Source organism: Macrotis lagotis, chromosome 8, assembly GCF_037893015.1.
Source record: "Macrotis lagotis isolate mMagLag1 chromosome 8, bilby.v1.9.chrom.fasta, whole genome shotgun sequence".
NCBI lineage: Eukaryota > Metazoa > Chordata > Mammalia > Peramelemorphia > Peramelidae > Macrotis > Macrotis lagotis.
In genome coordinates, this window is record NC_133665.1 from 49,190,270 (window position 1) to 49,215,213 (window position 24,944).

Here is a 24,944-nt window from a genome sequence, read left to right on the forward strand (position 1 = left end):
ACATTGCCATTTCTGATCGTAACTCCCTCCTTTCTTATTTCTCACTACCGTGTACTATATTTTCTCTCTCCTTTCACTCTGACTCTGCTGTAGGGTCGTTGACTGACTCAGCAGACAGATCCCTGGCTCTGGGGCCAAGAAGCCCTGAGCCCCCATACCACCCCTTAGGCCCAGAATCCACCTGGCCCCATGGTCCCGGACAGGCCTTCCAATCCCAGCCCCTACCAAGAAGTAAAAAAGAAAATGTGTTATATCTGAACACTGTCCCGCCATGGTCCATCTTCTCCTTTATTCACATCCCCACCCCTTCCCCCATCCCCCCTGTCTCCTTCTTACTCCAGATGTCTATACCCCATTGAGTATATATGCTGTTTCCTCTCCTAGCTACCTTTGATGATTTCAAAGTTTCCCTCATTCCCCCTTGCCTTCCCCCCTTCCATATCATTGCAATAGCTCATTGGACTAAAGAAAAAAACTTACTATATAAAATATCTTGGCCTATTCCCCCTCTCCTTTTTCTTTCTTCCATTACATTTCCCGTTTTTTTCTATTGACTCCATTTTTACACCATATTTTATCTTCGAATTCAGCTTTCTCCTGTGCTTCAGCTATAAAAGCTCCCTCTACCTGCTCTATTAATTGAGAAGGTTCATATGAGTATTATCAGTGTCATTTTTCTATGCAGGAATACATGCAGTTCATCATCATTAAGTCCCTCATATTTTTCTCCTCTCCTCCAATCTCCATGCTTCACCTGAATCCTGTATATGAAGATCAAACCTTCTGTTTAGCTCTGGCCATTCCAAAAGGAACCTTTGAAATTCCCCTGGTTCATTGAAAGTCCATCTTTTTCCCTGGAAGAGGACATTCATTTTTGCTGGGTAGTTGATTCTTGGTTGCATTCTAAGCTCTTTTGCCTTCCGGTATATTATATTCCAAGCCCTATGAGCTTTTAATGCAGTTGCTGCTAAGTCCTGTGTGATCCTGACTGCAGCTCCATGATATTTGAACTGTGTCCTTCCGGCTGCTTGTAATATTTTCTCTTTGACTTGGGAGTTCTGGAACTTGGCTATAATATTCCTAGGGGGGGGGATCAGTGGATTCTTTCCATTTCTATTTTGCCCTCTGCTTCTAGAATATCAGGGCAATTTTCCTGTAGTAATTCTTTGAAAATGATGTCAAGGCTCTTTTCCTGATCATGACTTTTAGGTATTCCAATAATTTTTAAATTATCTTTCCTAAGTCTGTTTTCCATATCAGTTGTTTTTTCAATGAGATATTTCACATTTTCTTCTAATTTTTCATTTTTTTGGTTTTGAAGTATTGATTCCTGATTTCTGTTAAATTCATCAATCTCCCTGAATTCTATTCTTTGTCTGAAGGATTTGTTCTCCTCAGAGAGTTTTCTTATCTCTTTTTCCATCTGGCCAATTTTGCTTTTTAAAGCATTCTTCTCCTCAATAACTTTTTGAACTGTTTTATCCATTTGACCTAAGCTGGTTTTTAGCATGCTATTTTCTTCAGCACTTTTTTGGATTTCCTTGCCTAGGCTGCTGACTTCATTTTCATGTTTTTCCTGGATCTCTCTCCTTTTTCCCAGTTTTTCTTCCAACTCCTTCATTTGATTTTCAAAGTCTTTTTTGAGCTCTGTCATAGCCTGAGCCCAGTTTCTGTTTTTCTTGGAGTCTTTAAATGCAGGAGCTTGTGCTTCCTCATCTTCAGACTGAGTATTTTGATCCTTCTTGGGCTCATTTGCAAAATATTTCTCAATGGTGTTCCTCTTGTTTCTTTGCTTGTTCATTTTCCTAGCCTAAGCCTGTTTTTGGAGTGCTTCCTGAGCTTTTGGGACACTCCCACAAGGGTCTCAGTTTGGGAGGCTCTGTCCTCCCTCCTGGTTTGGGAATGACCATAAGCACCCCCCTCTGCCACGGGGTTGAGGTGGGGGGGCCCTGTTGTTCTATGGGGGGGGGCCTAGACTGGGATCAGGATCTGAATGTGGTCAGAACCCCAGAGTCCTGTTCCAGGGGCAGAGGATAGAGCTCAGCAGTCTCTCTTCACTCCCCTCTCTCAGCTCAATGGGCTCATGCCCTGGGGGCTCCTGCTTACAGGCTCCGCCTGCTTCTGTTTCTGTATCTGGGCTGCAGATAGACCAAGCTGCTGGCTGTGTGCCCCGAGGGCTGGGCTCCACATGCTGGCTGTGGCAGAGGTCCCCCACTGTTTCCCCACTTTGTGCCCGGTGCTCCCCGGGGTGCAGCTCAAGAGACTCCCGCTGCTGTGAGCCACGCTCCCAGTGCCCTGGGGCTGCCTCCAGGAGGCTGAGGTTCTTTTGCTCTGGCGGGCCACCCCTCTGGCGGGCCGCCCCTCCAATCCGGGGAGCAGAGCCTTTCTGCTCTTTTCCAGGTTACCTTGAGTAGGAGAACTGCCTCACTGGGTCCCTTTGTGGGTTCTGTCTCTCGAAAGTTTAGAGTCCTTAGTTTCAAGTTTTATCAGAGAGCCCCTAAGACTCATCCCTTCTTGTCACCATCTTGGCTCTGCCCCTATGGCATTCTTATTTGTTATAAAGACTTTCTTTTTCATTTTTTTTTCCCCTTCAATGCAGGGAAGGAGTGGGAGGGAGAAAAAGTTGTTTGAAAATTGGGGAAGGGGGCAGCTAGGTGGCTTAGTGGATAGAGTACTGCTGGCTCCAGAGTCAGGAGGACTGAGTTCAAATTTGGTTTCAGACACTTAATTACTTAGCTATGTGACCTTGGGCAAATCACTTGACCCCATTGCCTTGCAAAAACCAAAAAAGAAAATGGAAAAAATTTTAATTTAGAAAGTAAAAAAGCCCCTCAAAACCTGAGCCTCCAAAAAGATAGTAGTTATGTTGCCATCCCATAAAGTTGGTCTTCTTGGTATCTTATAGATATGTTTTAATTTTTATTATATATTTGTACCTTTCTTGTTTCTGCTAAATGATCACTCCAGGAAGACAGGGACACTGAAACTTTTGTTTTTTCTTTATCCCATCTTTTCTTCCCTTCTAGTCTGCTTTATTGAGATGCACATTACCCTCTGCCCAGTAATTATTTAATCAAAGCCTTTTAGGGCCTTCTGGAACTTGGCTTCCACTTTCCCATTACAATTCTGAGCATTTCTTTTTTATTAGACTGCCCTGCTGGCGTTTTCTTGTCTAGGAATCATATCTTCTTCCATCATGTTTTTGCCTTATTGTATGTCCTCCTTATCTCTGTCTCATAGAATCTCCAGCTTCCTTTAGAGCTACAACCAACTGGAGCCTTTTTCTGAACCTCACCTTTCTGAGGTAGTAACTAGCTTCTCTCTTGAAATAACTGTTATTTATTTATCTGTGTGCACATTGTTTACCCTTCAATAGATTCTGTTTGTTTTTTGTCTTTGTAGCCTTGACATCTAGCACATTTATTTGCTACTATGCATTTAATAAATGTAATTGGAAGGGTTGCTGAATGGATGGGATAAGTCAGTATAGCAGTTCGTTGAGAGGTTTCACTAGAAGTCTGGAGACATAATGTATAAATGAGTTATGTTTTGTAAATTTCCCCAAGATCTTAGACCTCATTGAGTTTTTGAGAATTAAAACATAGGATCCTCAACTATATTGAGTTTTTGAGAATTAAAACATAGGAAAGCATTGCATTATGTTCAAGTGTTGCATTCATTTCTTGCAGGGAATTAAGGGCATTTTTTTTAAATAGGAAGCTTTAGAAAAATCCACACTGCTTTTCATCACATAATTGTTCTCAACTATTAATTGAACTTGCCAGGGTCAGCAAGAGTTGAGTTTGAATTCTCCCTATGATACTTCCTTACTTGTGTAAATCTCACCAAATTATTGTCTTTTTATGCCTTGGGTTCATCTGTAAAGTGGAGATAAAAATACCACTTCCCTCACAGGGTTGTTGTGGGGAGAGGGTGAGGGTGAAGTAACATTTAAAGTACTTTGAATACTTTAGTGTGCTATATGAATTCTATTTATAGTATTATTTTCCAACCATTTTGAATTTATTTTTCCAGGAACGCTCTCCCGTTGTCTGTTAAGAAATGTTGAGATTAAGAGTTATTCTCGGACCCTGGTTGCTTCTAGCATCTATGGTGGACAGAAATATAGTACACAAGCAGCTGAAGAGAAAAAAGAAGAGCCACTGCATACTATCATCAGCAGCACAGAGACTGTTCAGGGTATTGAACAGAATTTGTTTTCAGTGTTGTTAGTTATTGGGCTCAACATGAAGAAATAGTGGAAATGATGGAAGCAGTTCAGTGATAGAACCATCTACTAACTGTCAATGTAACAGACCCCAGCACATGAGAGTCTCATTTTTCCCCAATATAATGTGTCATCTCTATGCCCATGCAAGGACTACTGGCTTTCATCCTAATGTTTCTCATACTCTTTGGTGACTGCCTTTAAAACTAGGGAAAGTAATCCTCTTAAATAAGGATGGGAGGTTATTGTCTGAGCTTCTCCAGTGATCCATTTCTTGAATTGTACCTTTCATTCCCCAGGGGTTTAAGAAACCTTGAAAATATTAATTTCATAACCATTCTTGTAGTCTAATCTATTCATTCCTGGTTCTCAGTGTCCAGGTAACAGCAGAGGGTATGATATAGAAAGGGATGAAGCAGGATTCAATTTCTTGGATATAGTCTAGGAGCTGATTGATTATCAAATATTAAAAAATTTACCCTGGAAATTGCCAGATATTTGTGCTCTTCTAAAGCCTATGAAAAGAATATCAAAGAAAAATTCCACAGTCTTAAAATACTTACCTAACTGATACTAATGGAATTTTTTTAAGCATGAGTGCAGTGGTACAGCCATTTTTAGATCTTCATCTGTAATTTTTTAATATTTTTTCTACCAATTACGTGTTAAAACAATTTTGTGAACTTTTTTTAAGTTTTGAGTTCCAAATTCTGTCCTTGCTGCTCTCCATTCCTTCCCCCCTCCCTGAGACAATAAGCAATCAGATTTGGTTATACATATTCAGTCATGTAAAATCTTTCTATATTAGTCATTTTGTATAAGATATATGTGTGTGTGTGTGTGTGTATTTTAATTCACATTATTCGAAGTTTTCCTTATGTAGAATGTTACTTGATACCAGGCCCAATAGAAATATGCTTTGTGAGTTCAAATAATGGAATAATTTCAGGAGAATGAGTTATTTGCATTAATTGGGACCTAATTATAGACTAAGTTTTTTTCCAATTCTGTTGTAAAAAGAAGTCCTAGAAAGCTTGAATTCACTGATCAAGGTGGGGAATAGATTTATTTTGTAGAACTGCCTCACCAGTAAGATTCTGCCAGAAGTTATGTGTTTCTGAAATGTCTTCTCTCTCTTTTCATTACTGTGCACTCTTTAAAAAAGAAAAGCAAAAATCATTAAAAGTAACCCCCTCTCCAGTCATTTTATATGTCCTTTCATGAAATTAGAAATTAGACCTTAGGGACTGTTTATGTCATTTCTTACCAGGTTCCATCTCCAAACATGAGTTCCAGGCTGAGACAAAGAAGCTTTTGGACATTGTTGCTCGGTCCTTATACTCAGAAAAGGAGGTATAGTACCTGTTAATCACTCCCAATGCTGGCATTGTTTCTTTTGGCAAAGCTGTATTTTTATACAATTTTGAATGATGCCAAATAGTATGTTAGTTTTAAGAATGTACTGAACTCTGGGCAGGTTCTGTGCTAAGCTACCAGAGTTCTTTAAACAGAAATTTGTTTCTAGTTTCACGGATAAATTTACTCAGATCATCCTTCGCATAGGTTGACTATGGAAATAAATTTTATTTTGTTGACAGTTTGAATTAATAAACCCCCATGACATGTTAAATGGGGGTGATAAGGAGTTGTGCTAATTTAAGTCTAAAGTAACTAAAATTCCATTGCGAATTAGTTCTTGGTGTATATTATGCTTAGTAAATATACTGCCTACTTTAACTACCCTAAGTTTTGGAGCTTTGTGAGGTAGTTGCTGAAAAATCAGTCTTCTTTAAACATCAACCTTCTTTATAGAGTACTTACAATGAGAGCTATATTATCAAACCTCAAGCTTGATAAGTAACTTAGAATTCTCCCAGGGGAGACAGAATACTTAACAAATGAAGAACAGAAAAGTCATAAATATCTGCTGTTACTACTGTACAGAGATAGATAATTGAGTATTGGGTTATAGAGAAGACAAAAATGGAAATGTGAAACATGTATATGGTAATGAGAAGAAGGGGATCTTAAAAGAAATATTGTGCAAAGCACTGTTTTTAAATACTTAAGTTTACCCCAGATTCAGTTCTAATTGAGGTTAAATTACACATTCTGGGTACGGTATGTAATTTTGTATTGAACATGTTTGTCTGTAAAATGATGGTTATCATAGACTTATTTTTCAAATGTCCCCAATAATAGTTTGTATTGAGTCCTACATATATTTGTAAAATACAGTTAATTTTAATTTTATAGAGATTTAATTGAAATTTGCTATTTTAAAAAAGTAGTGAATCGTTGTTCCATTATGCTGTAGAAGAGATATGGTACAGTTAAAAAAAATTCTCTGATAGCATTTACCTTTGATTTTTTTTTTAAGATTTTTTTTTTTGCAAGGCAAATGGGGTTAAGTGGTTTGCCAAAGGCCACATAGCTAGGTAATTATTAAGTGTCTCAGATCGGATTTGAACCCAGGTACTCCTGACTCCAAGGCCGGTGCTTTATCCACTGTGCCACCTAGCCGCCCCATTTACCTTTGATTTTTAGAATTTTATATGATAGTTACATAACTTTTGGCTTTATAGATTTAAAAAAGATTTCTTGTCATGACTGTTTATACCTCCTGAAGAAAAGGTTTTGTGGAACTGCTTTAAGAAACCTCTGTAGTTAAAACCTCTGTAGTTAAAAAAAGTCAGGAAATCCCTATGTTCAAAGAATCAAGTATGCTGGGATTATTATTCCCAATCTTGTAGTGTTTTATTTATAGCTAACTAAGTATCGCAGTGTTTACTATCGTTTACTTCTATTTTATCTCACTTTCAATAGGTATTTATACGAGAACTGATCTCCAATAGTAGTGATGCTTTGGAAAAATTGCGCCATAAGTTGATTTCAGAAGGCCAGACTTTGCCAGAAATGGAGATTCATTTGCAGACAGACACTGAGAAAGGCACCATCACACTCCAGGTATCTCCTTTTTAATAAATACATGACCTTGAATAATTAGAAAAATCATCTGTCCTTCCCTTTTGGCACTTTGCTTTCCTTTCTTAAAAGTTATTCAATTTCAGTTTTACAATTTTTCCCCTAATCTCGCTCCCCTTCCCCCACCCCCCACAGAAGACAGTTTGTTAGTCTTTATACATTGTTTCCATGGTATAAACTGATCCAAGTTGAATGTGATAAGAAATAAATCATATCCTTTAGGAAGAAAATTAAAGTATAAGAGATAGCAAAATTATATGATAATGTGTTTTTTTTTTTTTAAGGTAATAGTCTTTGGTCTTTGCTTAAACTCCAGAATTCTTTCTCTAGATACAGATAGTATTCTCCATCACAGATAGCCCAAAATTGTCCCTGATTGTTGCACTGATGGAATGAGCAAGTCCATTAAGGTTGATCATCACCCTCATGTTGCTGCTAGAGTGTACAGTGTTCTTCTGGTTCTACTTATCTTGCTCAGCATCAGTTCATGCAAATCCTTCCAGGCTTCCCTGAATTCCCATCACTTCTGGTTTCTTTTCTTTTTTCTTTTCTTTTCTTTTTTTTTTTTTTAGGTTTTTGCAAGGCAAATGAGGTTAAGTGGCTTGGCCAAGGCCACACAACTACGTAATTATTAAGTGTCTGAGGCTGGATTTGAACTCAGGTATTCCTGACTCCAGGACCAGTGCTCTATCCACTGCACCACCTAGCCGCTCCCCCTTTCTGGTTTCTAATAGAACAATAGTGTTCCGTCACATACATATACCACATTTTATTAAGTCATTCCCCAATTGATGGACATTCCCTCAATTTCCAATTCTTTGCCACCACAAACAAGTCTGCTAAGTGATGTTTTTACCCTTCTTCATCATCTCTTCAGGGTATAGACCCAGTAGTGGTATTGCTGGATCAAAGGGTTTGCACATTTTTGTTGCCCTTTGGGCATAATTCCAAATTGCTCTCCAGAAAGGTTGGATGAGTTTACAGCTCCAATAACAATGCATTAGTGTCCCAGATTTCCCACATCCCTTCCAACAGTGATCATTGTCCTTTCTGGTCATATTGGCCAGTCCCTTTAGTACTTTTAATAGGTAATGTCTATAAAAAGATTATGGAGAGACACATGGTACATTTTAACCATTGAACATATTTTACTTATTAATTTCACAATAGACAAAATTCTCAAAACCCTTTGCTGTCTTGGTTGCCTTCATCTGAATTCTCTCCAGTTCATCATTGTCCTCCTGGCACTGAACTATAGTTTTCCTGATATGGTCTGGCCTTGGTGGAGTATAGTGAAATCACCTTCCTAGTCCTGAACTTGATGCCTTACAATACAGTTCAAGGTTGCATTACATTTTTTTGGCTGCCAGCTCACAATGTGAAATCAGAGAAGCCTGACAGTTCAGATACTTTAAAAACCATCTGCTAGGGGTAGCACAGTGGACTCAGTGGATGGAGCACTAGCCCTGAAGTCAGGAGGACCTGAGTTCAGATGCAGCCTCAGATACTTGATACTTACTAGCTGTATGATCTTGGGCATTTTACTTAATCATATTGCCTCACACATAAAAAAAATAAACTGCTAGTGGTTTACTAATAAATGTTTAACAATTGGCCTTCTGTATATTTTTTAGTTTAATTTGCATTTTTAGCATTTTCTCCATCTTGTTCTCACGTCTGTTCAATCAACAAAACAATGAATAATGCTCTGGTTTTTAGCAGTTGTGGACTCTTCACACTGAAAATATAATAGGATTTGAGCTGATATGAACTGGTACACTTCTATAAACATTCCTTGGGATGTAGGTAAAGCAGTCCTTAGAGGAAAAATTATGCCTCCTTCCCCTCCTAAATATGAACAAATGTTAATGAACAGGATACAAAATTTGGAAAAAATTTATTCATTCATTTACATATTTATTTATTGGTTTTTGCAAGGCAGTGGGGTTAAGTGACTTGCCCAAGGCTCATGGCTAGGTAATTATTATGTATCTGAGACTGGATTTGAACTCAGGTCTTCTTGACTCCAGGGCCAGTGCTCTATCCACTGCACCACCTAGCTGCCCCCAAAATTTAATTAATTTTATTTTTCTAATTACATGTAAGGATAATTTTCAACATTCATCCTTTGCAAACTTTTGAGTTCCACATTTTTCTGTCACTCACCTTCTCTTGTCCGACCCTATGACAATGAACAATTTGATATAGGTTGTACATAGATAATCATGTTTAATGTATTTCCATATTAGTTGTGTTATGAAAGAAGAATTAGAACTAAGAGGAAAAAACAATGAGAAAGAAAGAAAAACCATAAAGGATGATTGTAAAATTGATCATAGTATACTTTGGTCTGCATTTGTACTCCATAATTTTTTCTCTGGATATAGATGGCATTTTCCAAATTGGATCTCTTAGGATTGTCCTTGATCAATGAACTGCTAAGAGGAGCTTTTCCATTATAATTGATCATCTCACAATGTTGCTCTTAATGTGTAGAATGTTCTGGTTCTGCTCATTCAGCATTAATACATGCAAGTTTTTCCAGGCTTTTCTAAAGTTCAACTGCATGGGGGTGGCTAGGTGGTGCAGTGGATAGAGCACTGGCCCTGGAGTCAGGATTACCTGATTTGAGTTCAAATTCGGCCTCAGACACTTAATAATTGCCTAGCTGTGTGATTTTGGACAAACCACTTAACCACATTGCCTTAAATAAAATTTTTTTTAAAAAAGCGATATAAAGTTCAACTGCTTGTGATTTCTTTTTTTTTCTTTTTTTTTTTAGGTTTTTGCAAGGCAAATGGGGTTAAGTGGCTTGCCCAAGGCCATACAGCTAGGTAATTATTAAGTGAGACCGGATTTGAACCCAGGTACTCCTGACTCCAGGACCGGTGCTTTATCCACTGCTCCACCTAGCTGCCCCTGCTTGTGATTTCTTACAGAACAATAGTGTTCCATAACATTTATATATCATCACTTGTTTAGACATTTCCCAAATGATAGGCATCATCTCAATATCCAACAAAATTAGAAAATTTGAAAAGCAAAAAAATGAACTGGAAATAAGCCTGAAAGGGGAAATCTTGAAAAGTAGAGAACATAGATAAGTTGGAAAGAGAATAAAAAAATTAATTTGTTTAGAAGACTAACAAAAAATATTTTTATTCAACCTGACGGAAAAATCAAATTAACAAAATAAAAAAATGTTCAATATAAAATCACACTAGAGAAAACTGAAAGAATTATCAGGAGAAATATATTTAATTCTGCTTTCTATTCCATTTTGTAACCTTTCTCTGCTTCCTCTCACTTTGGCAAGACTCAAAGTTTTTTTCTCTTTCATTCTTTCACTCTTTATTTTTCTTTTTAACACTCCCCCTCCTCCTTTTATGACCTTCCCATTAGAGCTGATGTATTTTACTTGCAACTATTCTTTCTTTCTTAAACCCTTCTTTCTTCATCTTTTCTCTATCCCCCCATTCCCCTTGTAATACATTTCTATATCTTTGTTCAATTTCTTTCCCCCACTTTCTTCTCTATGTATGTATTCTCTTGTTCTAGTAAACTTCAATTATGAAAAATAGTAAGTCCCCACTCCCTTCCACTTTTTCCTAGGTTCTTCTCTAGTATTCCTTTTTTTCTCTTTATTTTTTTCTTTTTAAAACAGAACAAAACTATCCCCAAACCTGCAAAGAAAAAAAGATAATAGACTGAAAAGTTTTATTTCAAAGTAAACATTTTTGCATCAATTTATACCTTTTGCTGTTAAATGTATTTACCTTTTTAGCCCTCTACTGTCTCTATTGTTTGTATTTTAGAGCTTTTATCTAATTCTGGTCTTTTCATTTGAGATACCTAAAAATTCATTTCTTTTAAAGGTACACTTTTCCCCCCTTGTAGAATTATATTCAGCTTTTAGAATATACTATACTTAGTTATAAACCTTTCTTTGGGGTTGGGGGCAGTGGAAGGGGGGAGGATGAAATAATGAATTCCAAAAGTTCCTCTGCTTTTTAGTTGTAACATAGTCTTATGTGATAATGACATGTTCTTGAGAAATGAATACCCCACCACTCTTTGTTCACAATATTTTTTCCTTTAACCTGGTGTTATAAATGAATGAAAAACCTGCTAAAGTGAGAGAAAATTGTAGATTTTATTCACAAATCCTGCAGGATACAGGTATGTCACCTAGTTTGAGGCACAAGGTAGCATTTAAACATCAGATAATTTATAGTCTTCAGAAACTCTTTCCCCTCCCTCTTGGATTTTAATAGGGTCTCAGAGTTTAAGTTACAATCTAAGAGGTCTGCCCATCCCATGACATGCCCCTAATATGATCCTCCCCACCATCATATGATGCATGATATGCTTATGAGCCCCAGTTGTCACAGGGGTGTGGGGGATAATATTCAATTACCTAATTGTGCAAACTCAGTTGCATTAGGTCAAGATCTTTAGGTCACTCTTGACCTATTGACCTAATCTTGGTTTTGTCATCTCTGGAATGGGATTAGGAAAACTCTCCCAGCTTTGTGATTGACTGGGACATTCCTCCTTTGTAATGGATTCCCTAGGGACCCCCCTTCACATCCTATGAAGACCAATACCCTATATTCCTCACACCTGGAAACATTGGATATATTCTATGACTGGTCTTAGTTGCTTTTAATTTGGAGTTTCTTTCATCTCCTTGGGTCTGTGTGGCCAAACCATTTTTTTCTAAGCTGTTCATGTGACTAAAGTACTTCCCCCCCACCCCCTTTTCCTCTGTTCTTGTATTTATTAGGGGAGTTACTCCCTTCTAGGTAGATTACCCCAGTTGAAGAAAAATAATACCCGTTTTTTTTTGTGCAAGTTTTCCACAAACAATTTAACATTAATCTAATTTCATGCTTTTTAGATGACTAAACTACACAGTCTGGCACCTTTAATGCTTACAGGTTAAAATACAGTTTGGGGGGGGTGGCTAGGTGGTGCAGTGGATAGAGCACCGGCCCTGGACTCAGGAGTACCTGGGTTCAAATCCGGCTTCAGACACTTAATAATTACCTAGCTGTGCTGCCACTTAACCCCATTGTCTTGAAAAATCTAAAAAAAAATAGGGGTTTAACATTCCAGAATAATAATCATTACTTTATGCTCTTTTCTTCACTATTCCTGATTATTCTGAGTAATCAAAGGGATTTTTTTACTCTAGTTTTTTTTGTTTTGTTTTTTTTTTTGCAAGGCAAATGGGGTTAAGTGGCTTGCCCAAGGCCACACAGCTAGGTAATTATTAAGTGTCTGAGACCGGATTTGAACCCAGGTACTCCTGACTCCAGGGCCGGTGCTCTATCCACTATGCCACCTAGCTGCCCCAGGACCTGTTTACTCTAAATCCTTTCTGTATTGATTAGAGAACTCTGCTTCTAGGTAAGCTTCAGGAATCTTAAGGAGGCAAGCTATTAAAGTTTGATTTCCATTCTTACTCCATTTCCTTAAGAAAGACCTTTATTTATTCATATGTTTATCTCTATGTATCTATGTATGTATGTTTATCTATCTATCTATCTATCATCTATCTATCTATCATCTCTTATTCTGCAAGACTGCTGCTTGAACAATAGCTAGAATACTGGGCCTGGAGTCAAGAAATCTGGCATCAGACACTAGGTGACACAGTGAATAGAGCACTGACCTTGGAGTCGGGAGGAGGGGAATTCGAATCCAGCCTCAGGCACTTGACTGTTAACTAGCTGTGGACCTTGGGCAAGTCATTTAACCCAGATTGCCCTGAATCCAGGACTATCTCCAGTCATCCTGATTTACATCTAGCAACTGGACCCAGTTGGTTCTGGAGGAGAAAGTGAGACTGGTGACTTAGCCTGGCCCCCTTCACTGAAATCCGATTTACTTGCCTGTCATGGCATCACCTTTCTGATGTCATGGAAAGACAAACATCATCTGTGTGACCCTACTGGAGCCAGTCACTTAACCTCTGTTGCTCTGTTTCCTCCTAAGATTGTTGAAACAATCAAGTCAGCTGACATTTGTAAAAGCACTTAGTACAGGCACATTGTCTCAGGTGCTGCATAAATGTTCCTTTCCTTTCCATTCCTTCCTTGTCTCAACCCACCTGAGATGAGACTAGAAAGGGTTTTTAGACCAGAGAAATATTTCTTAGTGTTTATAGAGAAAATGAAAAGTAGGTTTTTAATATGCTCTAACGCATGGTGCTTGTGTAAACTGATTTACTGTTACATATGCTTATTAAGACAGATGGTACCATAATAGGATACCATCATCAAACTTTTTTTTTCCATAAGCATTCACATGACAGTATTAACCTTGGTCAGATAGATTTATGAACATTATATGCAGATCTGTGTTCTGCTCCTAGCAGTTTCCCTGGAGTAGTAGGACAGCAAACACCATTAAGAGTGCAGACTTAAGGTTTTTGGAAAATTTTGTCAGAATGTGGTTGCCCAGAGAAGTTCATCAGTATTGTGTGGAAATTTCATGACTGCATGCTTGCCGGGATTTTGAATAGTGGACAATGCTCTTGAGATTCCTGGTGAAAATGGAGTGAAACAAGCCTATGTCCTTGCTCATATTCTTTTTGAGCATGATGTTTTCAACCATGTTTTCAAATGCCTTTACTGAGGATTGGCTTCAAGGTTAGCTACCGCCCTGATAAGCAAAGTCCAAAGTGGAAGAGGTGTTGGTATATGATTTTCTGTTTGCAGTATCTAAAATCTCCAAGAGAAATAGAAATAGGCTCAGACTATGGATGAACTCAAAAAAGGCTTTGAAAAGCAATTAAGGTAGATGGAGGAAAAATTGGGAGGAGATATGAGAAAGGTGCAGAAAAATCATGAAAACGAAATCAAAAGCTTGGTTGAAAGATACAAAAAAAATACTGAAGAAAATAATGTTAAAAACCAGTTTAGGCCTAATGGAAAAAGCAACACCAAAGGCAAATGAGGAGAATGTTTTAAAAAGCAGAATTGGCCAGTTGGAAAAGGAGATAAAAAAAGCTCTTTGAAGAAAATAACTCCTTCAAATGCAGGCTGGAACTAAAGGAAGCTGATGACTTTGCAAGAAATCAAGAAGAAATAAAACTCTTCCAAAAAAGTCAAAAATTAGAAGAAAATGTGAAATATCTCATTGGAAAAGCAACTGACCTTGAAAACAGATCCAGAAGAAATAATTTAAAAATTATTGGACTATCTGAAAGCCACAACCAGGAGAAGAGCCTAGACTTCATTTTTCAAGAAATAATACAGCAAAATTGCCCTGAGATCCCAGAAGCTGAGGGTAAAAATAGAAATCAAGAGAATTTATCAGTCACCCACTGAAAGGGGTCCCAAAAGAAAAACTTCCAGGAATATTATAGCCAAATTCCAAAACTCCCAAATCAAAGAGAAAATTCTAAAAGCTGCCAGAAACAGGCAATTCAACTACTGAGGCTTGCTCCATAGTCAGGATTGCACAGGATCTGGCAGCATCTACAGTAAGGGCTTCTAGGGATTGGAATATGATATTCCAGAAGGCAAAAGATCTTGGTTTACAACCGAGAATCAATTACCCAGCAAAACTGAACATCCTCTTTCAGGGGAAAAGATGGACTTTCAATGAAACAGGAGACTTTCAAACGTTCCTATAGAGATGACCAGAGCTGAACAGAAAGTTTGATCTCCAAGTACAGGACTCTGATGAACCATAGAGGGAGTGGAAGAGAGGGACTAACTATGAGGAACTTAATGATATTGAACTGTTTGTATTCCTGCATGAGAAAAAGATATTGATAACTCATATGAACTTTTTCATTTATAAGAGCTGTTAGAAGGAGCATATGTAGACAAGACATAGGAAGGAGCAGAATATAATATTATAATATTATATAGTAATAATATAATAATATATAGTAAAAAGATGGAGTCAATGGGTAATAAAGGAAAGTACTGGGAGGAAGGGAAAGGAGATGAAGATGAAGCTAAGAAATTTCACATAAGAGTCTGGGAAAAGCTTTTTCAGTGGAGTGGAAAGGGTGAAGGCAAGTGGAATGAGTGAGCCCTCATTCATATTAGATATGGCTCAGAGAGGAAATAACATACACACTTAATAGGGTGAGCTATCTTACCGTAGAGAAAAATGAGTAGGGATGGAATAAGGGGGAATCAGAGGAAGGAATGGGGGAATAGTTTATAGAAGAGAAGGAAGATTGAGGGAGAGGGTACTCAGATTCAGCACACTTTTGGATAGGGCCAGGATGAAAGGAGAAAGAATAGAATAAATGAAAGTGGGGAGGAATAGAGTGGACAAGTAATAGCAACGGTGGGAAAAATGTTGAAGCAACTTCTCTGGTGGACTTATGATAAAGAAAGCATCTCACCCCAGAGACAGAGCCATTGGAATCTGAATACAGAGTGAAATAATTTTTTTTTCCTCTTTATTCTTGAGGTTTCTCATCTTCTGGGGGGGTGTTATGTTTACTCTTATAACACATTCAGTTTACATCAGTGTATAGCATGGAAACAATGTAAAGACTATCAGATAGCCTTCTTGGCTGGGAGGGAAGGGGGGCAAATTATAAAATTCAAAACCTTTCAAGAAATGATGGATAGATACTGCTATTGTATATAATTGGAAAACAAATAAAAAGCACCACAGAAGTGACTATTGCAGAAAAGCAGCTGACAATAATAGTTACCAGATTGGAAACTTAAAAACAATGAAGTTGCTTATCTTAAATCAATTTATTAGTTCATTCCCACTTCCCTTTCCTTGTATTTCTTTTATCCCATAGTATTTCTTCATTGTATTCTAAGTTTTCTCTGTTTATTTTTCTCTCTGGCAAAGTTCTTGGATTAAAATTTGTCAGTCCCTTCAGATCCTTTACTCTGTTGTGGTTATTGTGTCTTATCTAGATACTGGCTGAAACCAGGCCTGACTCTGACTTCTGTTTCCTTGTCATGAAGTCCCCAGGCTTAGGCCTGTCTCTGACTTCTCAGACAGTTTCTGTGGGCCTGACTTTCAGTTAGATATGGAAGACTTTACTGGTCTAAAGCTTCTTGGAAGCCCCCAATGTACTTGCTTAGGGATAGATAACATCAGATTGAGGCTCACTGAAGACTTAAGAATTTGGATACAACAGGAGGCTTGAATATGCTTTCTGGTCTTGTCTTTCTGCTACAGTGACCTGCCAACCTTCTACTTTAGCTCTGACAGGTCATGTTGGAGATTCTGTAGTCTCTCTTTACCAGTGATGCAGTGAATGAATAATGAAGTGCTTATTCTGTGCAAAGCCTAGGGAGTACAAATCAAAAAGAAATAGAAATTCCTGCTCTCAAGGGGATCTTTTTTTTTTTTAGGTTTTTGCAAGGCAAATGGGATTAAAGTGGCTTGCCCAAGGCCACACGGCTAGGTAATTATTAAGTGTCTGAGACTGGAGTCAGGTACTCCTGACTCCAAGGCCAGTGCTTTATCCACTACGCCACCTAGCTGCCCTTCAAGGGGATCTTTTAATGTAGAGAGATAAAATACAGGTTTTATGACTTTGCCTTACAGTTTCAAATCAGATGGAAAAGTCCTGTTGTCCTTAGGGTGTAGTGACAAAGCAGATGATAATGCTTCTTCACTATTAACTACACTGATAAAATCATATTTATTTCTTATGTTAATAAATCATTAGACAGTGCCAAGGACATTAGTTGCAAGAGCTTTCTTTTCTAGGTGTTTAGTAGTTATACTGCAACTCTTACAGGAAAGCTTACTAGGCTTCATCTCCACCATAAGTTTTTACCAGAGTAGAATCTGAGAGCAGTGGACTAGAAGCATTGCAGCTAGGTGGCGTAATGGATAGAGCACTGACCTTGGAATTAGGAGGATAGGAGTTCAAATCCAGCCTCTGACACTTCCTAGCTGTGTGACCTGGGGCAATTCACTTAACCCTGATTGCCTGGCATCAAGGGCCATTCTCCAGTCATCCTGATTTGTGTCTGGCCACTAGACCCAGATGACTCTGGAGGAGAAAGTGAGACTGGGGACTTAGCACAGCTCCCCTTCACTCAAATCCAATTCATGTGCTTGACATGGCATCACCTCCCTGATGTCATGGTCTTCTTCTGGAATGAAAGATAACATCATTAGAAGTGTTGCTGATTCCCCACGTCTCTTAACTGGATTGTTTTTACACCCTTGTTCCATTGCAACATTGCTTAGAGTTTTAGAATCCTTTTGCATATATTCTTGTAAAGTTCTGGACTGAATGGGGAATCTTAATGGTAGTTCCCTTTGATTTTATTGAGCCATTCTTCTTCTAGTGCCCTTTTATGTTTCTACTGCAGTGTTTTTTGGGCACACCAGGACTGATAGAGTCCTTTCATGTTTCTACCTTAGCTCAACATATTGATGACTTTGCCTTAACTTCTGTTACTCCCTAATGACCTTTCCTTCCCACCCCATGCTTTCTTAGAGCAAAGAAATATAATTAGCAAAACAAATAAACCTGTTGGTTGTGACTGATAGCATATGCTTTACCACTAGAACTCTGGAGCCAGTATTGGTTACTTTATTGATCAGAGTTCTGATGTCTTTCTTTTTAAAAGTTAAATTAATTTTTTTCCATGGACAAAAATCTTATTTTCTCTCCTACTTTTTCTTTCCTAAAAAAAGAAAAAGAAAACTCTTAAATTGAATATATAGAGTCAAGCAAAGCAAACTCACACTGGTCATGACTATATACACACATACATATATACATGTGTATGTATGTTTATGTTTGCATATTTTAATATACAACTTAAATCCTTTATTAAAGAGGTAAGAGGCATGCTTTATCTTACTAGAATTATTAATGGTTACTTACATTGATTAGTGTTCTTAAGTTTCAGAGGTGTTTGTCTTTACAATGTATAAATTGTTCTCCTAGTTATTACTTTACTCTGCATCATTTCATACTCATCTTCCCAGGTTTCTCTGAAGTTGTCACATTAGTGGTACTACATTCATATTCCTACAACTTACTCAGTCATTCCCTAATTGTTGGGTACCCCCTCCCCCAAGTTTCTAATTATTTGCCACTACAAGATATTTTGTACGTATGATTCGCTAACATTACAATAAGTTTTTTTGTTTATGAGTCTTACTCATCTGTAATCTCTTTGGATAAAAACCTAATAGTATTATTGCTAAATTGAAGTGTATTCACAGTTTATTAACTTTGGGTTCATGCTTTCCAGAGTGACTGGATCAATTCATTAACAGTGCATCAATGTATCTGTTTTTCCACAACTCTACCTATGTTGGCTGTTTTCTGTTTTCTTTGCTTTGAGGTGGAACTTCATAGAAATTTTAATTTTCATTTCTCTAATTGTTGGTGATTAGTGGAATTTTTATATGGCTATTGATAACTTGAATTACTTTGAAAATTTCATTTGTATCCTTTTACTATCATTTGGGTAATAGCTTTTATTTTTAAAAATTTGAATCAATTCCATACATATTTTGATAATGAATTCATTATCCTAATCCTTATCAGAATCAAATTTTTCCCCCTAGTTCCTCATTTCTCTTATAATCTTGGTTGATTTGGTTTTGTTTATCCCAAAACTTTTTAATTTTATATAATCAAAATTGTTCAGTTTATCTTTCATGATCCCCTATATCCCTTGTTTGGTCATGGACTATTTCTTTTTAGGATTTTGTAAGCCAAAGCTTGCCCAAGGCCACACAGCTAGGTAATTATAAAGTGTCCGAGGCTGGATTTGAACTCAGATACTCCTGACTCCAGGGCCCGTGCTCTATCCACTGCGCCACTAGCCACCTCTCATGGACCATTTCTATAACCATATATCTGAAAGATAATTTCATCCTTGTTCCTCTAATTTATTTATGGTATCACCCTCTCTATGTAAGTCATTTATCTGTTTTTAGCTAATCTTGGTATATTATCTGAGATGTTGTTGTATGTCTGTTTTAGTGAGTTCTTACCTCAATAACTATAGTTTTTGTGTAATCGGACACTAGGCTTCCATATAAATCTATACTCTGATTGACTTTTCTATTTCTTTTTTTCTTTTACTTTTCTATTTCTTAACGAGTACCAGATTGTTTTTATGACTAATGCTTTGTAATATAGTTTGAGAACTGGCATTGCTAGGCCCCTTTTCTTCTCTCATTTTCATTATTTCTCTTGAGATAGTATATTTGAAGGTAACACTAAAAAGATTATATATTAATACAAACAGGTTAGATTTATTCTAGAAATTTTAGGGTTGGTTCAGTATTAGAAAAACTATCAACATAACAGACTATGTTAATAACAAGAATTATAAAATCATGTGATTATATAGTTTCAGAAAAATCTTTTGATGAGATTCAATGCCTATTTCTATTAAATATTAGAAAATAGGAATAGTTTTGGTTTTTTTTTTAGGTTTTTGCAAGGCAAACGGGGTTAAGTGGCTTGCCCAAAGCCACACAGCTAGGTAATTATTAGGTGTCTGAGACCGTATTTGAACCCAGGTACTCCTGACTCTAGGGCCAGTGCTTTATCCACTACACCACCTAGCTGCCCCTTAGAAAACAGGAATAAATGAATCTTTAAGATTAGTATCTAAAACCTAATGCCAGTCTCATGAATAACAGGGATAAGAAATTGATCTTGTCATTACTCACAAGTGAAGTAACTTCTACTGTCCATAATCTTATCAGATCATATCCCTTAGTCTATCTCATCCCTTCCAACTCTATTCTCTATCTTCAATTTATATCCCCCAACTACAATAATCATTTTAAGCTCTGAGGGAAATAAAATGACCTCTAAAAATCTTTCTTTAGGAATTTTATTTTAAATGAAAAGTTAAGAGTTCAGTTACAACTACTCTGAATGTTTCTAACTTTTTCAGTTAGGAAAAATTAATAATATTTAGGCAGGGGATAGGATCTCTACCTAGCTTTATGTTTATGACTATCTCCTATTGTTTAAGGAAGAATTGAGTTTACTAAGAACATTTGGATAGGGCGGCTAGGTGGCCTAGTGGATAAAGCACCAGCACCGTCTGTGGAGTCAGGAGTACCTGGGTTCAAATCTGGTCTCAGACACTTAATAATTACCTAGCTGTGTGGCCTTGGGCAAGCCACTTAACCCCATTTGCCTTGCCAAAAAACCTTACAAAAAAAAAAAGAACATTTGGATAATAAAACATTATATTACTTGTCTGAATAGACAGGTAACAAAAGAGGATGTTAGAGAAAGAACCAGTCTTTGGAACTTTCCTTAGCATGGATCTTCTCTTTGGAGATACCTGTAGAGCTTATGACCGTTTTTTGATATTTTCTTTCCCTGACACAGCTCATTTCTACCTTCCTCTCCTTAGAAAGGGGAAGCTAGGTGCCACAGTGGCTGTAGTGCTGGGCCTCGCATCAGGAAGACTCATCTTCCTGAATTCAAATCTGGTCTCTGAAACCCACTAGCTATGTGACCCTGGGCAAGTCACTTAATTTCATTGACTTCAGTGTTCTCTATCAAATTAGCTGGAGAAGAAAATAGCAAATCAATCTGTTATCTTTGCTAAAAAAAATCCAAATGGTCAGAAAGAGTTGGATATGACTAACAGTAACAGTTCCTTAGGGATGTGATGGAATGTCCCAGTTTCTCCAACTTTATCTTCCCTGTAGTTCCAGTCTATCCCCCTCTCTCTCTCTGCTTTCCTGTTTAACTCCCTTCCCAATTTTGACCCCATAATCAACCAGTTTAATTCTGCTTTGTCCTTGTGTCTCTTGACCTCCTGTCCTTTGCCATTTATACTTTGTAAACTCTAATCCTCTATTTTTCCCATCTACTTTTTCTATTACCCATAGTTTTCTAAATGCCACAGAATTCACATAATGTGCTTTTTTGTAAGGCAAATGGGGTTAAGTGGCTTGCCCAAGTCCACACAGCTAGGTAATTATTAAGTGAGACGGGATTTGAACCCAGGTACTCCTGACTCCAGGGCTGGTGCTTTATCCACTACGCCACCTAGCTGCCCCATCAGTTCATATTTCTTAAGATGCCTTCTATCATGAACTCATTCTTCATCTTGAACCTCCCACTCTCTCATCTTGATGCAGACTTAGAGAAAGAATTTATCCCCAAAGCTTACCCTTTGATCATTTCCTCTCCTTTATCCACATGCCCAGACCTTCCCCATCCTTAAAAAAAAAAAAACCTCTTTGTCCTTCTGTCCCCTCTTATTCTATATTTATCTTGTCATGTCAGCTAAACTTCTGGAAAAAGCTATCTATACTCGATTCCACTAACTTCTTTCAGTCTCATTTCTACAACTCCATTACTCCCCTGTTCATTTCAAGGTCACAAGTAATCTTTGAATTGCCAAATCCAGTAGCCCTTTCTTAGTCCTCATCTCTGCTTCTGACTCTAGGGTTAGTGCTCCATTGACTGTGCTCCTAGCTGTCCCTCTGCTTTCCTAATCTCTTAAAACTTCCATTTCACACTTTTGCTTACCTTCTCCTGATTTCTATTGGTTCCCTGTTTGTCTGCTTAAATGATCTTTGTCAGTCTTTGAGTAATCCAAGAGAGTGGTGATAAAGACTTTAAGAAGGATTATAAACAAATATTGGAAATGTTATGAAGGTAGAAACTACCAGGTTTGGCAACTGATTATATATGGGAATAAAGGAAATTGAATTCATAGAATTTTAGAGCTCCAACTCTTATTCCAAAGAGGAGGACCAAAGAGGGGAAAGAACTTTGCCCAGAGAATATAACTAGTAAGTGGAGAGAGAGGACTTGAATTCAGATGATTTTAATTCTATCATAATGAGTTTGATACAAATTGGGTATAGATTATAGGAGGTAATATAGTAATATTCTGAGTCATCTTTCATGCACAGAACACTTTTATCATTTTACTGTCCTGATTAAATGAAATTTATCTTAAATGAAATTTATCTGCAGTTGAGAATTTCTTCTTGTATTTGTCTAATAATAATATTTGGTTTCATAGCATCTACAAGGTAGAGACTCATTCTGACCTTTTAAGTTGCAAAAGTAATTATTTGTCTGTTTGCTCCAATTAAAAAAAAACCCTCAAAAATAGGTTTATCTATGTCTGAAGGCTATATAAGCTCCTGCTGCTCCTTCTTCTTTTCCTCACTTCCTCAAAGGTTTCTTTGGAACAGAAACTGTCCTTCTGAGTTCACTTTCTGCTTTGGTACCTTTATTTTTGATACTCTTCTATTTTACATTTTCTCTAAATCAGAAGTGATTTCTGTATCATTTTTGCCCCTTGGGTGATTCCTCTTCAGATAGTTTTAAGGGAAATTCTTTGATTTTTTTTTCCCTTTTCAGAAATTCAGCACTTCTTGAGGCAATGTTCTTAAGCTACTATACTTCAGTTGTGTTCTGGCAGTATAGGACTCTGGAGCCATGTAGTCCTGATTCTGTAGCTATTGAATCTTAGTAAACCATTTCTCATCTGTGAACTTTAGTTTCTTCTAAATAATTTACAAATATAAACCATGATAAATGCTGAATCATCTATTTAAAAAAATTAATTTTTTTCCCTAGCTACATGCAAAAACAAGCTTCAACATTTACTTCTAAAACCTTGAGTTCCAGATCTTCTCCCCACTACCCTCACTGAGAAAGCAAGTTGCTTGGTGTAGATTAAAAATGTGTAGCCATGAAAAACATTACTATGGTAGTCATGTTGTAAAAGTTAATATACCACCCCCCCCTTAAAAAAGAAACTTCAAGAAAAATAGAATGGAAAAAATTATTCTTCCATCTTTATTCAGACACCATCTTGGGATAGATAGCATCCTTTTATCATAAAGTCCTTCAGACTTCTCTGGGGTCACAGCATTGCTGAGAGAAGAGTCATTCACAGCTGATCATCCTGCAATATTGCTATTACTATATATAAAGTACATTTTTCATTGCATTTGTTCATGTAAGTTTTTTCTGAGAGCATCCTGTTCGTCATTTCCCATAACAAAACAGCATTTCATCTCAGTCAAATATTACAGTTTGTTCAGCCATTTAGCTATTACTCAATTCCAGCTCATTGCCATTAGAAGAGAGGTGCTATAAATATCCCTCTACATATAGATTCTTATCTTCCCGTATTTTATCACTTGTGAATATAGACCCTGGAGTGGCACTGCTTGGCTAAAAAGTCAGGTGGTTGTTTTTTTTTTAGCTCTTTGGGCATAGTTCCGAATTATTCTACAGAATTGTTGAATTAGAACCACTGGGTGGTGCGGTGGATAGAGTACTGACTCTGGAGTCAGGAGGACCTGAATTCAAATGTGATCTCAGGCACTTAATAATTACCTAGCTATGTGACCTTGGACAAGTCACTTTGACCCCATTGCCTTGCAAAAACAAAAACAAAAAACAGAATTGTTGAATCATTTCACAACTCCAACAATACGTCAATGTCTCAATTTCCCTACATCCCTTCCAACATTTGTCATTTTGTCCTAGGGCAGCTAGGTGGTGTAGTTGGAGTCAGGAGGACAGGAGTTTGAATGTGGCCTCAGACAATTGACTTTTGTGATCTTGGGCAAGTCACTCAACCTTGATTGCCTTGTATCCAGGACCATCTCCAATTGCCCTGATTTATATCTGGCTACTGAACCCAGATGGCTCTGGAGGATAAAGTGAGCCTGGTGACTTAGCACAGCATCCCCTCACTCAAATCCAATTCATGGCATCACCTCACTGATGTCCTCTACTTCGAAAATGAAGGATAACCATAGTATATCATTTTCTCCTTTTGTCCTATTAGCTAATCCAATAGGTATAAGGTTTCTTTCAAATTGATCCAATCTGAATTTGACCTATCAATAGTGAGGTAAGACAGTTAAAAAATATTTAAATAGACTGCATTGATAATCTCATCTGAAAACTGTTTATATCACTTGATTGTTAGAGAATGGATCTTATCCTTTATAAATTTGACTTTGTTCTCTATATTTGAGTAATGAGATCTTTATCAGAGAAACTTGTTTCAGTATTTTTCCCTATGACTTGTTTCAATATTTTTCCCCGCAGTTGCTATTGCTATTTATATTTTCCTCCATCCTATCCCCCCATCCCTATTTATTCTATTCTCTCTCCTTTTATCCATCCTTCGTTTCTGGGTGCTTGTAATATTTTTTCATTAACTTTGGAGTTCAGAAATTTGGCTATAATATTCCTGGCAATTTTCATCTTGGGATCTCTTTCAGATGGTGATAGTTGGATTCTTTCAGTTTGTATTTTACCCTCTGCTTCTAGGATATTGGGGCAAGTTTCCTGGAGAATTTCTTGAAAAATGAAGTCTAAGCTCTTTTTTTTTGGTCAAGACTTTCAGGTAGTCCAGTGTTTTTTAAATTATCTGTCCTCAAGCTGTTTTCTAGATCAGTTGTTTTTCCAGTGACTATTTCACATTTTCTTCTAGTTTTTTCATTCTTTTATTTATTCTTTCTTGATTTCTCAAAAAGTCATTAGCTTTTCTTAGCTCCATTCTATATTTTAAGGAATTATTTTCTTCAGAGAGCTTTTGTATCTTCTTTTCCATTAGGCCAATTTTGTTGTTTAAGACATTCTTCTCCTCATTGACCTTTTGACTGCTTTTTCCATTTGACCCAAATTGGATTTTAAGATATTATTTTTTCAGTATTTTTTTTATCTCCTTTACCAAGCTGCTGATTTGGTTTCATGATTTTCCCCCATCACTCTCATTTCTCTTCCTAG

The 24,944-nt window shown here is 37.2% G+C and overlaps 1 protein-coding gene across 1 annotated transcript in view; it reads left to right on the forward strand.

Annotated features, from left to right (window-relative positions):
• The window catches only part of TRAP1 (TNF receptor associated protein 1), an 81,824-nt gene that overhangs the window by 14,281 nt on the left and 42,599 nt on the right, over positions 1–24,944 (forward strand). The window contains exons 2-4 of the mRNA XM_074196860.1: positions 4,036–4,200; positions 5,499–5,581; positions 7,055–7,195. Of these exons, the coding sequence (XP_074052961.1) occupies positions 4,036–4,200; positions 5,499–5,581; positions 7,055–7,195 (389 nt within the window). The remainder of the gene's footprint in view (positions 1–4,035; positions 4,201–5,498; positions 5,582–7,054; positions 7,196–24,944) is intronic.